At 32.5% G+C, this 13,201-nt stretch overlaps 2 protein-coding genes across 2 annotated transcripts; one reads left to right on the forward strand and one right to left on the reverse strand.

Annotated features, from left to right (window-relative positions):
* Positions 1 to 1,089: 1,089 nt before the first annotated feature.
* Positions 1,090 to 2,293, forward strand: LOC113753951 (defensin Ec-AMP-D2-like). The gene is made up of 2 exons (XM_027298229.1): positions 1,090 to 1,226; positions 1,832 to 2,293. Exons 1-2 carry the CDS (start codon positions 1,163 to 1,165, stop codon positions 2,002 to 2,004), a joined length of 237 nt encoding a protein of 78 aa, XP_027154030.1. The 5' UTR covers positions 1,090 to 1,162; the 3' UTR covers positions 2,005 to 2,293.
* Positions 2,294 to 8,489: 6,196 nt separating this feature from the next.
* On the reverse strand, positions 8,490 to 9,722 carry LOC113752448 (putative F-box protein At1g19160). The gene has a single exon (XM_027296560.1). The coding sequence runs from the start codon at positions 9,720 to 9,722 to the stop codon at positions 8,490 to 8,492; it is 1,233 nt and encodes a 410-aa protein (XP_027152361.1).
* Positions 9,723 to 13,201: the final 3,479 nt, after the last annotated feature.

Genomic DNA, 13,201 nt, shown 5'->3' on the forward strand with positions numbered 1-13,201 from the left:
CAGCATTTACATAAAAATACCAGCATGACTATGGACCCACTATAAAGCTAAATTCTAGTTTTCCCCCCATTACCCCATTACATATAAATATATATGTATCTGTTATATCTTTTCTGGGTAAACATTCTTTATCTTGCTTCTTGCGCTTTTTAATCTAAATTAAAAAGTTGAAAAGACGGAAAAGAATTTAGGAAAGTGCAATAATCATTTTTACTGACCATACTGGAAGATATATTATTCAATTTTTTTTTTAAGTACACAAATTCATGTCCTTGGTTGGATTACGGAACTGTGACAAACTTGTGGCTTCTGCAAATTAAAGGCTATAAGTTGTGTCCCTTTTTTATTCGAAAAGAGGAAAGGTTGCCTACATCCTTTTAGAAAAGAAAAAGTACTTGAACTACTACTATATTACCAAATCTGTGTGAACATTCAAATTGATTGATTTTGAAAGTTACCCAACACTTTGTAAGCCTGTTAGGACCTCAATAATTTTATTCACCAATAGACCAATATCTCATTACTGCCCCCCGGACAGGTTAATATTATTTGGAATGTTTTTGTGACACATACTCAAAATAATTGAAATTTACACATTGTAATAATATTCATACCTTTAACCCTAATACATAATAAATCTTTAAGTAATTAAAACTGATCTCAACCACATAAAAAAATAATTCTAAGTTGAATGCACGATAATGTGATCATTTTAAATTATTCAAGCCCAATCAGCATATAAACACCCTTTATCCAAAAGGCAGTGGAGGCTCTCAATGTTCACACGTAAAGTGAAAAAAAATTAAAAATTGAATTTTTTTTTTTTTTTTTTTGAAGATCCACCGAATGTGTCTATCTGATCAGTAGGTATTAAATAATTTATATGGAAAAAGGCATCCTGCCAAATTATATGTCATATCAATTCGAACTATTTTATACGTAAACAGGCAAACCAACAGCGGGCAGTGAGTAGTGATGACTCACTGCATTATCATTTTGATCACCTTTTTTCTCGATCGTTCGTTCGAAATAAAGTAGCAGATTTTGCAGCAAAATGCTCACAATCCTTATAAATAGGCATAGGGCTGCCTAACAAATGTACCCCTTGCAAATTGCAGTCCACCACTTTCTGTGTTGTGTGTAGTGTTGGATAATTCACAAGATGAGGAGTTTCATGCGCTTGTCTGCAACAGTTCTTCTCCTCTTGGCGCTTTTCATGGCCTCTGGTAATCATCATCCTCCTTCCTTCATGTTCTTGAATATCTTTTCCCTACAATATATTGTTTTAAATCAACATTGATAGAATAAAACCATGCAATTTATCTGACCGTTATCACAGGTAGATAGATTTTTCTTGCTAACCCTTTGAACTATGAGTAAATATTGCCTCAACAATATTTGCTAACTTTGTTCGAGTATAACGAGTAGAAATCCATTTTTCACAAGACAAAGTAAATGAAATCCCTACAACCTTTAGCTTTCGGATTTTCTGGTGCGATAGTTAATTAGACATGTAATGAACTCGAACCTGTCATACTCTAGACAAGGTGAAAATTCCATTACTTATTTTTTTTCATAAAACATTATAAGTTACTTCATCAAGCATATAATGATATCAAAAGAAGATCTGAAGTATGGATACTGATAATATAACTAAAATTATTAGTAATGTCCAAAGTCGAAGTTAATTAGCTAAATATGCAGGTTAAAGGTAACTATTTTCTGCTGGTTGTAAATTCAGATAATTTTATACTAGACATGATGGTTGCTTGATAAAAATCCATGAAAAAATTTTGTCATCGGTCTCTTATATCTTGATCTATTGTTGCAGATATGGGACCAATCGGGGTGGTCGAGGCTAGGATTTGCGAGTCACAGAGCCATCGATTCAAGGGACCGTGTATCAGGAAGGACAACTGTGCTGCTGTTTGCCAGACTGAAGGGTTCCATGGTGGCCGTTGCAGGGGCTTCCGTCGCAGATGTTTCTGCACTAAACATTGCTAAAACGATCATTTGAAACCAGAGAGCTGTGTTTCTCCTCGTTGGAGCTTTTTGTTTAGCCAAGTTTTTCCTTCCACATGTGCGTGTGTGTGTGTGCGTGTGCGCTGTCGCGCCGCCACTGGTGCTTTAATAAAAATATGAATAAAAAAACTCGAAATAAAAAAATGATGAGAGCACTTTGTTTTCTGGCAGTTGGATGCTGGTGATTTGAGTTGTAAGCACTCGTTTATTCAGTGTGTTTATTTTAATATGTGACTCCTATATATCAGCCTAGTTAGTGGCATTTCCTTTCTGCTGCTTGTGGTTTTAACTGGGATATGCTAGTTGATAACCTGCAAAATCTGATTTCTTTGGATCAATGAAGATTGACAAGAACGATTATTGTCCTTCTATTCCAAAGAATTGGTTACAGGGACTGCTAACACACCTTACACAGCCCAAAGGATCCTTTTGCTCTCATAATTCTCAGTGGAAAGTTTAGACTTGTGCATTGATTAATTAGGGTGGGAACAAACCTTATAAAGGAACCTTACAGTTACAGGTCTAGGAGTTGATGTTTTCACCCATCTCTTCCTTCTGGATCAATTTTTTTTTACCAATGATGAAGATCTGTGCGCATCTATCAGCATGATCACTTGAGCTTTTCACCTGGATGGTAACCCTTGCATACGCCAAGTTCTTGACAACAATATGTCAGATACCCTTCCCAGCCCAACTTTGAAGATTATAAGGTTTTTTTTTTATATCCCCTTTTAACCAATGTTTTAAAAACCGGACCGTTAATTGAATCGGTGAAGTGAAAGGGTCGAGGTTCAACCGGTCGGACCGGTTCAACCTCGGTTCAATGAATTTTTAAAAAAATAATATATATAAATATATATATGTACAAAAGAAGACATGTAATGGACTAATTTAATATTTTATATGATGAAAAGTTTACTATTTTTTAATAACTTGGATTTTTAAAAATAAATTTTTTAAATTATAAGTTAAAACAAATAAATTTCATCTCAATTTCAATTATATCTAAATCCAACCCCAAAATATCACAATATTTTGAAATTATACAAAATTCATGTCTCTGAGAATTTAGATATTATGAACTTAAATTTTAATTTACGTTTTGAAATTTAGAGATTGCAATTTAAAAAAGAAAATTTGGAGTTCGAAGGAAGTCAAGAAAATTGAAAATAGAAATGTAAACTTGATAAGAAACAAAAAATAAGATAAAAGTGAGTGGTTGTGGCATTAAATAATTTGGGTTAAAAAAATTCTTTTTTAACTTTTTTCAATTTAATGGACAAAAACAAAATTAAAAGATGGAAGAAAACATCAATAAATTAAAAATAAAGAGGTTTGATTAAAAAGGGAGTGACAAAAGAAAAGAGGATAGAGAGAGAAAGAGAGAGAGTTGAAAATTAAAAAGAAAGAGCCATGAGGGGATGAGATTTTGTAAGAAAAATGGAAAAAAGAAATATGAGTGTTTGCTTTATATAAATAAGTTATCAAAAAAAACTAATAAGATGTGATGGTGCAACGGTTAATACATTGGTCTTTTATTACAAAGGTCTTGGGTTCGAATCTTGATAGCTGCATTTTGCAAAACTTAAAAAAAAAAAAAAAAAGAGAGGGAAAGCTGAAAACCGGAAAACCGCCGGTTCAATCCGGTTCGGCGGTTTTCACGGTTCAACCGGTCTTTGACCGGTTTTCTAGCAAAGTCAACAATGTCATTGAACCGGACCGGTGCCATGGCCGGTTCACGGTTCAACCGGTCGAACCGGCCGGTCCGGTCCGGTTTTCAAAACATTGCTTTTAACACATCACACATAATTTGACCGTACAGGTATCAAAAGACTTGGCTATTATCATAGATCAAGAAAATTCATTCATATCATTTACTCTTAGGGATTTCATCTTAGTAATTTTTTACTAACACTAGACCAAGATCAATGGGGCATACTGTAACTCATGCACAAAGTTCTTGTTTTATTTAATTAGCACATTATCATTTATTTACTAACTCATGCACAAGATCAACAGGGCATAATGTACCATCTTGTTCCAACTTCAATCCCTTAACTTTTTTGACCATTTTTAATTGGCACATTATCATTTATTTATATAGTCTTAATTACTAATATTATTAGCAAAATCAATGAGAGAAAATATGATGCAAATTAATGATAATGTATTGTTTTATTTTTTCTATGATACATTGGAACCTTTTGATTACCTTTGGCACATTATCATTAATTCTTTGGGTCCTCTTAGTTTTACAAAAGTTGTCATTAATTGGATTTAAATAGGACCAACTTGGAAGTTTAGGGCGTAAAATATCTAAAATTGAGAGTTTAGTATGCAAAGTATCCAAAATTGAAATTTAGGATATCAAGTGAAAAAGTGATACAAGTTTGGAAGTGCGAACTGGAGTTTATCCAAATTGATTATAGGAAAATCCAAAAATTGGCCATCGCTTGCTATTCAACCATCTATGCGTTGTAGTTTTAGGGAAAATTGAAGTTTCTAAAATCAATACTAGTCTCCAACTTGTTACCTGCATGCTAATTAATACATCTTGCCATAATTTCGTCCCCTAGGATCTATTTCTCCTAAGTACTTTTAAATTTTGAGCTATCCTAATAAGGCCATATGCATTCAATAATCCCATTATCAGAGTTCAAGCGCATTATGATAAAAACCGGCAAACTCTGAACCCACTTGATATCGTTTTCTCTCAAGGATTTCATCTTAATTTCTTATTATACTTGACGAAGATCAGTTATGCCCAAAATTATTGCTTTTTTAAATTAGTCTACTACAATCACGTTTACACTCGATATCATTTTCTCGATGAAGTATAGTTTTAAATGAAAAATCTTAAAACTATTCATGGATCAAAAGGGATTTTCAAAACTTGGGGGGCAGCCCCTTCCTTGTGACGCCGAAAGCTTAAAGAAAAGGAAAGGAGGTAGGGGATTTGAATCTAAAATTTCTAATTCATGAGACTTTAATTTTAACCCCTAGGTCAAGATGAAAAGGAGTAGCATCTAAACGCAGAAATAATACACTTGGACTAGTGAATATCATTGATGTTTCGAGCAATTTCTTGAGTGGAGAAATTCCAGCAGCAATTACAAGCTTAATAGGCCTGCTTGGGTTGAACCTTTCAAGACATTAGCAATTTGAATGGGTCCCTTCCTTCAAATCTTGGACAATTGAGCTCGCTGAACTTTCTTGATTTATGCTATAAGATGCTTTGTGTGAGCATTCCAAGCGGCATTTCTGAGTTGACCAATGCTAATTTTTTTTGGTCAAAAGTAGTTTATATTTTATTACTAACTTGATAACACAAGGTCAGTTACAAAAGATTTACTATCCAACAGATCATTTTGTGCGAGCCACATGGGAAAATTTCCTTCCCAATCTGCGTCTCTAACAAGTTTGAAAGCAAACTTTGCTAGATTGTGTGCACAACTATTTTCTAGTCTATTAACAAAAGAAAAAAGTACATTGATTGAACAAGCCTTTCATTTTTTGAAAGACTGAAACTCTGGATTCCTTTGCGTTCTCATCTCTAATCAAGTCTACTATGTCTTTGCAGTCAGATTGAAATTCTACTGCTTTCCATTGAGCTTTTTGTGCCATCACCATTCCCATTTTGATGGCTGCAGCTTCTTCCACCAATAATGGTTCACTGGATTTCTCTGCAGATTTTGCCCATGCTTTCTGTATCCTTCCCTTCCAGTTCCTTGCTATCCCTTCTAGTCCACACTTCTTCATTCCTTTGGAGAATGCAACACCTGTGGTGATCAGAACCACTCCTTTGCTTGGTGGTTTCCGGTTTATTGAAGGATTTGAGTGATTTGTTTGCTCAATGTACTCCCCTTCTCTACTACTTTGGGCATCCATGATTATCCCCTTAGCCTGACATTGAAGGGTATTAGACTCTCTTCCTACATAACAAATCTAATGTGATCTTGGGGAAATTAAAAAGTTTCTCAATGCCCTTCTTTTTGATGATTGATACACAATAATTTAGTGGAAAATTGAAGTTTCTCAATCGCATACTCATCTCAATATTTTCACCGGTATAGTAAATCTTTTTAATTGATCCTATTTGAGTCCTATATGATTTAGTTTCCCCTCATGGTAAGACACAATATTAAGAATAAATGTTACAGCAAACATGCCTTTGACCAATCTCATTGAGATGACTAAACATTAGCATTACAAGTTAGATAAATGCAAAGGATCAAGTTTATCAATTTTCCTCACAAGAACAAATAACTTACAATACAAATATTTCGAAACATGTCCAAGTTAATGATGATTGCAAGAACTTGAACTAATCCCAAAAAATAGAAGACCGAATTGTCATTTCCGATAATTTTTTTTGAAGCTGTTTCCAAATGAAAAGGGTACAAAACTTTTCTAATTCCTTAATTTCCCTTTCAGATATGGGTCCCACGTTGGCAGAGGCAGATATCTCTGCAGGGCTTCCAGCCAGAAGTTAAAGAGTTATTGCTGGTCGGAGGGAGACTCTGCTGAAGCTTGCAGAATAAAACGATTTATTCTTGTCAAATATTTAGGCGCAATTCATAGCTATTCATGTTTTCAATTTCTTGTATAGAAAGCACGATTGTTGCTGCTGATTGAACTGGCTTCTTTGAACTCCAATACTGATTGGCAGTAGGGCTCCAAAACAAAATAACAAAATGAAAGAGTTTGAAATCATTGCAATCAACAGAATAATACATCTCAATACCCTTGCCAGAGCTGCCACTCCCAAGTTTCAAGTCAGCATAGGCAATTGGTCATTAGTAAAAGGGACAACTTAGATGGTAATTTTTCTTCACAAGATTGAATAAATTGGTCATTACCTAGATCTACTGGGGACTGGAAATGTAAGCGTATATAATTTGTACTAAGCAAAACAACCCATGGAGATTACCATCTCAAGTCAATTATCTGAATTCACTGGCAAAAGAAAAAGAAAATTTGAGCTTAATTATATGTTCGTACTAAGCAATACATGCTGAACAATGAACACCCATTGGATAGCATCTTTTTTTTTTCTTCTAAACGGCAAAATTAATATTTATTTTCTTTTCCTAATTAATCTTACATTTCTAAAAATATGACACCTGAAATATATTTATATACTTTTTCTAATTACAATCATTGCTCTTTCTTGTACTTATATACTTTTCTTAATTAATTTTAATTTTTAAAAATTCATGAGTCCCTGATAGACGCCTCGTTAACCATGCCCATTTTTGGTTAACCCATTTTTCAAATATTGTGTGGACTTTTGCTAGCTTTCCATTTGATTTATCAGGGCATCAAAAGATCTTGACTCTTAAGTGCACATCTGTAGCACAGCCTCAACCACACTTCAAATTCTAGGTCCAAATTGGACAAGCCTTGTCGAATAACGGGTACTCGCAATGCCATCACAGAGAGCGATACTACTCCTTTAGCATTTCAAAATATTCACGTGAAAAAATTGCAGGGGAGTTATGGTGTAATTTATTCGAAAATTAACACTTGGGCATTCATTAAATCCTCAATCTCAATCGTTATTCTTCTTTTTTCTTGTGTTGGGCATTTTTTATGTTTTGTTTTGGGAGGGGGGGGGGGAGAGATGGGAGTTTGGCAGGCATATGACCGTATAAGTTGAGACAGTACAAAAAGAAAACTAGCTAGAAAAGGGAGGCCAAGTTGGACAAACCTCTTGTTTCAGTAACCAACACTGTTCGCTGTCAAAAGGTCCATGGAAAATTTTCACCACTTTAAAGGGCCAAAATCGATTTAAACATCAAACGTATGTGTCTCTTGCATAAGCTATGTCAAAGGCTATTCAACACTTTCCACTATCTCCATTGTATGAGCAGAAGTAAGTGCGTGAATTGTGCAGATTTGGTTTAGCAAAAAAATTTTATCCCCCGTTCATAGCTATTCACATTTGCCTTTTCGTATGTCAAATCAGGACAACACTTTTTCAGCCTCTTTATCACAATACAAAACAACCTAGAATCTAAAGTAATGTATAACAAACATTTTTGTAAAAGACTTCTTTAATTTCCGTTTTGGTGGTTTTTTGGCTTATATTCAGCAACCCATTTGTTTTGAGAGTGCTACTAATCAATCTACCTATAATATAGACACTCAAACAAACCGCAATCTCTTTTAATTCCCACGAGCTAGTTTTCAACGATGAAATGTAAGAAAAACACTGAAGACATTGTTATAGCATAAATGGAAATTGGATTACCCCATCAGTGTTTTTAGTTGTACATGTTCTTGTCTATTGGTGGTTAAGGTGTGGTTTTGATATGCATTTTGGAGTTTCTCTATTCTCTTGTATATGTTTCAAAAGCTTGATCCATAAAATCTAAGATTTTCTCAAAAAAAAAACCAAAAAGAAACATAATTTCGCATGAATGGTCAACAAAGCAAAAAATTAAGAAGTACTAAAATGAAGAGACCTACTTAAGTGGGTGTATCGTTTCCACAAGCCCGAAAACAATGTCGTCATAGGAATCGAGAAAGTCATCTAGTTCTGTGATTTTCCTCATATCTTTGCTCTCCATATTGTAGCTGAAGATTGTCGCCCCAAAATCCCTACGAGTCTTTAGACAAATCTCAGAAACTCGAAATAAAATCTCACCGTCTTGGTCTGATCCCATACCCATAGGATAGACATTGAATCCTCGTTCATATTCATGAGGATCACACCAACGTTTTGGCAACGATAAATCCACACTAGTCCACCTTCCACCTTCAAAAACTTCCTCTAGTATCCAAATCTTTTGGTCCAAAACTTCCATCAGAGCAAAGCGTCCCCCAAGCTCACCTGGATAAGCCACAGTCTCAACATAAACGTTTTCTTCGGGGAAAGGCAAAAGTCGAAGTTTCTCACGACTTATATCAAAGGCTAGTATACACCCACCCATGTACGTGGACATTATAGACAATTTGCAAGGGACAGTGATGATGCTATATATCACGCCATTGATGCTGCACGACGACTTCACCTCGAAGCTCTCGCAAAGGTCTTGTTCGAGAGAAATATCTATACTAATCTTTTTCCAACAATTTGTTCCCAATGTCAAAACTTCTGCATAGACATGGGCATCGTAATCACCCTTTTTGCAGGCAATGGGTGGTTTTACGAGCCTCACATGACAAATGCTCAACACCTTGTGTTTCTTGGTTGAAACATCGAACCCCAAAAAGTATTCACTCCAGATATTCCAACCGTAATACCCTCTTGTAGTTCCCATCTTCTCGCTGATCTTCCAAGCATCGGGCATCTGATTACGAGGGGGAAGATCAATGAACTTTCTTGTTGTAGGGTTCCATATGATGTTGTTGCAACATAGTAATCCTTCAACAGGTTGATGTAAGCGAAAGGATGTTTCCCGAAGAATATCTGGAAAGGCAAGAGGAACAGATTTGCCTTCTGAATCTACTAGGAAGAAAGTATATACTTGTGAATGATTTACCCCTGTATTATTTTCTTCATCGGTATTCTTTTGGAAACGGGACTTGCGAACAAGGAGGTTGGTTCCACGATTATGGGCACGAACGCGAAAACCATCAACAAATTCTTGATCTTCAATCATGTTGTACCAAACCTTTGAAACACACTTGAATCTCAATAGAGATTCTACCGGAAGTTTTTCGAATATTTGTATAAGGATGTCTTTAGGTATCATCTTGTCAAGAAGTTAGTCTAGGGTTTGATAATTGATACTGTTGATGAAAATGAAGGGAATGATAGGTGAGGGACGGCCGCCTTGTGTTGTTTTCTTCCCTCGTTTGTTTTGGAAAAGTCTGAAGTAACGATAGTTATGGTAACGAAACTGTTTTTACCTGATATAACAGATAAAAATACTTTTAGCGACCATTTGATTACCTGTTGTACTGGTCATCTAAACAAAATAGTACCTCAAATTTTGGTTAGTAAGTTTTACATAAAAAATAGTAAGTTAACTCAATAAATTAGTAACTTTTATGTCTCAAAAAGTAAATTTGAATAAATATGGAACTTACTTTTTTTTTGAAGTAAATTACTACTCTATATCTGAAACTTAGCTTTTGGAGAGTAAGTTTAGTTCAAGTAATAGTAAGTTTTTATAGATTAATAGTAAATATTGTTGATAGAATAGTAAATTTGGTTAATCATCAAAACTTACTAGTTTGTCGCATAAATTTACTATTTTACTTAAAGAAACTTATATGAAACAAGTATTAGGAAGTTTATTTGAAATAATGCTAAGATTTTTTTATTAATAATTGTAGCTTCGTATTATAGTTAGTAATTACTCGTAATGTAAATGTATGATACACAATTGTATGTATCATTTATAAATGTTATATGTTTTAAACATTTTAAATATACTATGAAATTTTATTTTTTTTTGCATATGACCTTATAAAATATGTAAGAATAATTTGTCATATTATAAATTTTGAATCATTTTTGAATTTGTGAAAGGTTAGAAAGATTGGATGACAGTAACAACAAATCTTTCGAGTTATATATAAAATTGCACTTATATGTACATCACCATATTTTCTATAGATGAGTTTTATGTAAACTGTTAAAATTATGAATTCACAAACGACTAAATCTGACTACTTTATGGCATATATTAGTCTAAAAGACTAAAAAATTACTGTAATCATGTGCACGTTGATTGTTGAATTGAAATTTCCTTTATTACTAGTACAAGTTCTTCTAATCAAAGCAAAATAAAACAAAATATCTTTTCCTATTGTATGTAGTAGTTATGTTTAATAGAAAATTATTAAAGCATTTTTACAATACATAATTTCTCCTAAAATTAGTAACACTTTCCATGACCTCTAACCTTGTCAATAATAGTAACCACCGACATGTAGATAATCTTAAAAGCAAAAGCCATCAATATGACAAAAAAAGAATGTTTTCATGCTGAACAAAAAAAATTGTGATTCTATATAGAATCGAAGAAATTCATCATGAACGAGAATGAATTGCAAAGTTATCACATTTCTAATTTCATGTGCATCCAAAATTTTACGCAGCATTAGTTTAGAAGAACTTTCCTTTTTCACACTAAGGAACCAATCCCAGTCTCTACGTCTTTTTTATCTTTTTCTTTAACCATTAAATGGGGTCAAAGTTGTTAGCAGTAAAATACTAAATAAATTTAATTCCATTTCAAACTCTAGTTAATTGTATACTAATATTTTACACCACAATCAATTGAGCACCAATTTTCCTGTTTTTTAAGTAGTTTTTATTTATTTTATTACTTAGATTAAATATTTACATATAAAATAATAGCAATAAAATGCCAATCCTTGGATCAATAGAACTTCAATTATTGTTAATAAAACTAATTTTGCATTGATAAAAATTAGTCTACAAAATGAAAAGTCAATGGCAACAATTGCTAAAATATAGCAATTTTTAGAGAGTAAGTTTAGTTCAAGTAATAGTAAGTTTTTATAGATTAATAGTAAATCTTGTTGATAGAATAGTAAATTTGGTTAATCATCAAAACTTACTAGTTTGTGGCATAAATTTACTATTTTACTTAGAGAAACTTATATGAAACAAGTATTAGGAAGTTTATTTAAAATAATGCTAAGATTTTTTTATTTTTTTAATGATTGAAACTTAATATTATAGTTAGTAATTGTCGGTAATGTAAATGTATAATACATGATTGTATGTATCATTCATAAATGTTTTGTGTTTTAAGCATTTTAATAAATGTATGTATCATTTATAAATGTTATGTGTTTTAATAAATTTATTTTCTAGGTGACAAGTATAAAAGTTAAAGTTGTACTAATGTAGCATAATCTTTGAAAATTATAGTAAATTTACCCATATATTAAGTTTCGTGAGTTTCAAATAAATTTTGTATCATTTACAATATGGATTTATATGCACATTTTTATCAAAATTATTTTTAATTCGCAAATAGCATGTAAATTATTATAAAATGTCATTTTATAATAATTATAATTTTTATAAGTGAATGGTCTATGAACTGCTAAAATTGTCAATTTATAAATGAGTAAATCATACTACTTTATGGCATATATCAGTCTGATCAACTAAAAAACATTACCTTAATTAAGTGCACGTTGGTTGTTGATTTGAAAGTTGCACCCCTGTCACTATTTCGTTATTACTACCACAAGTTTTTCTAATCAAAGTAAAACAAAATCAAATATCTATTCCTTTTTATATGCAATATTTATGTTTAGTAAAAAATTAATAAACCATGATTACATTTCATAATTTCTAATGAAATTAATAACATTTTCTAAATAAATTGGAATAGTTTGTAAAACATGTTATTTTTTTACCAATATAATCAAAAGAAATTTGCACCCTTAAAAAGCAAATGGGAAGAAAGGACGATGGCATAAGTATAAATGTAAACAATTATATACATATCACACCATGAGTTTAGGTTTGATTTGTTCAAAACATCAATAATTTATTTGTTGGTAGATATAAAATGCATATTATTTTTCTACATATGAAAAATACAATTTCATATATACTAACCATTAATAGAATATATAGTTTGAACACGATCAATTGAGCTCATATTTCATTTGTTTAGTTATCATTTATTTTGTTACTTATTAATTTCATGAAGTCATCTGAAGTGGAACAAATGAGTTCAATCATGGTACAGTTTTGTAATTTAATACGAGTTTTTTGTAGTGACTAATTTTAAATGTCATTGTAACCGTTGTCTTCACTGGCATGGTTAACTCACTAATTCTATTATGGTGTCATGAATTTTCAGTTTCAATCCGAGACTGAACGTTTTAACATTGCAATGGAATTGATCCTACACCCTAAGAATTTGTGGGGATTTCTTCTACAAGATCATTTGCAGAGAAGATGAACAATAAAAGTATTCATAGTTGGGAAAAATTATAATTTATCTTTGCTATTTCTAGCTGAATTCAGGCCTGAGAAAATGTATCAGACCGAAAGTGTATCCCCAAGTTGCAGTTCAGTAATAAGCCATTACCTACGCTACATATGAGAATGAAAGACTGAAAATATACATTTTTTTCAGTTATTTTTGGAGAATCAAGGACCTACAAAATGATAACCTTCAGGATTAATAAATGAGTAGCTCGAAAACCAGAGGGTATTGAAGTTTGATTCTGC

Source organism: Coffea eugenioides, chromosome 11 (assembly GCF_003713205.1).
Source record: "Coffea eugenioides isolate CCC68of chromosome 11, Ceug_1.0, whole genome shotgun sequence".
Taxonomy (NCBI): domain Eukaryota; kingdom Viridiplantae; phylum Streptophyta; class Magnoliopsida; order Gentianales; family Rubiaceae; genus Coffea; species Coffea eugenioides.

Coding starts and splice junctions, on each gene's coding strand:
- LOC113753951 (XM_027298229.1), top strand. CDS start 1,163: ATGAGGAGTTTCATGCGCTTGTCTGCAACAGTTCTTCTCCTCTTGGCG. Junction 1,227..1,831: donor GGCGCTTTTCATGGCCTCTG/GTAATCATCATC, acceptor CTATTGTTGCAG/ATATGGGACCAATCGGGGTG.
- LOC113752448 (XM_027296560.1), bottom strand. CDS start 9,722: ATGATACCTAAAGACATCCTTATACAAATATTCGAAAAACTTCCGGTA.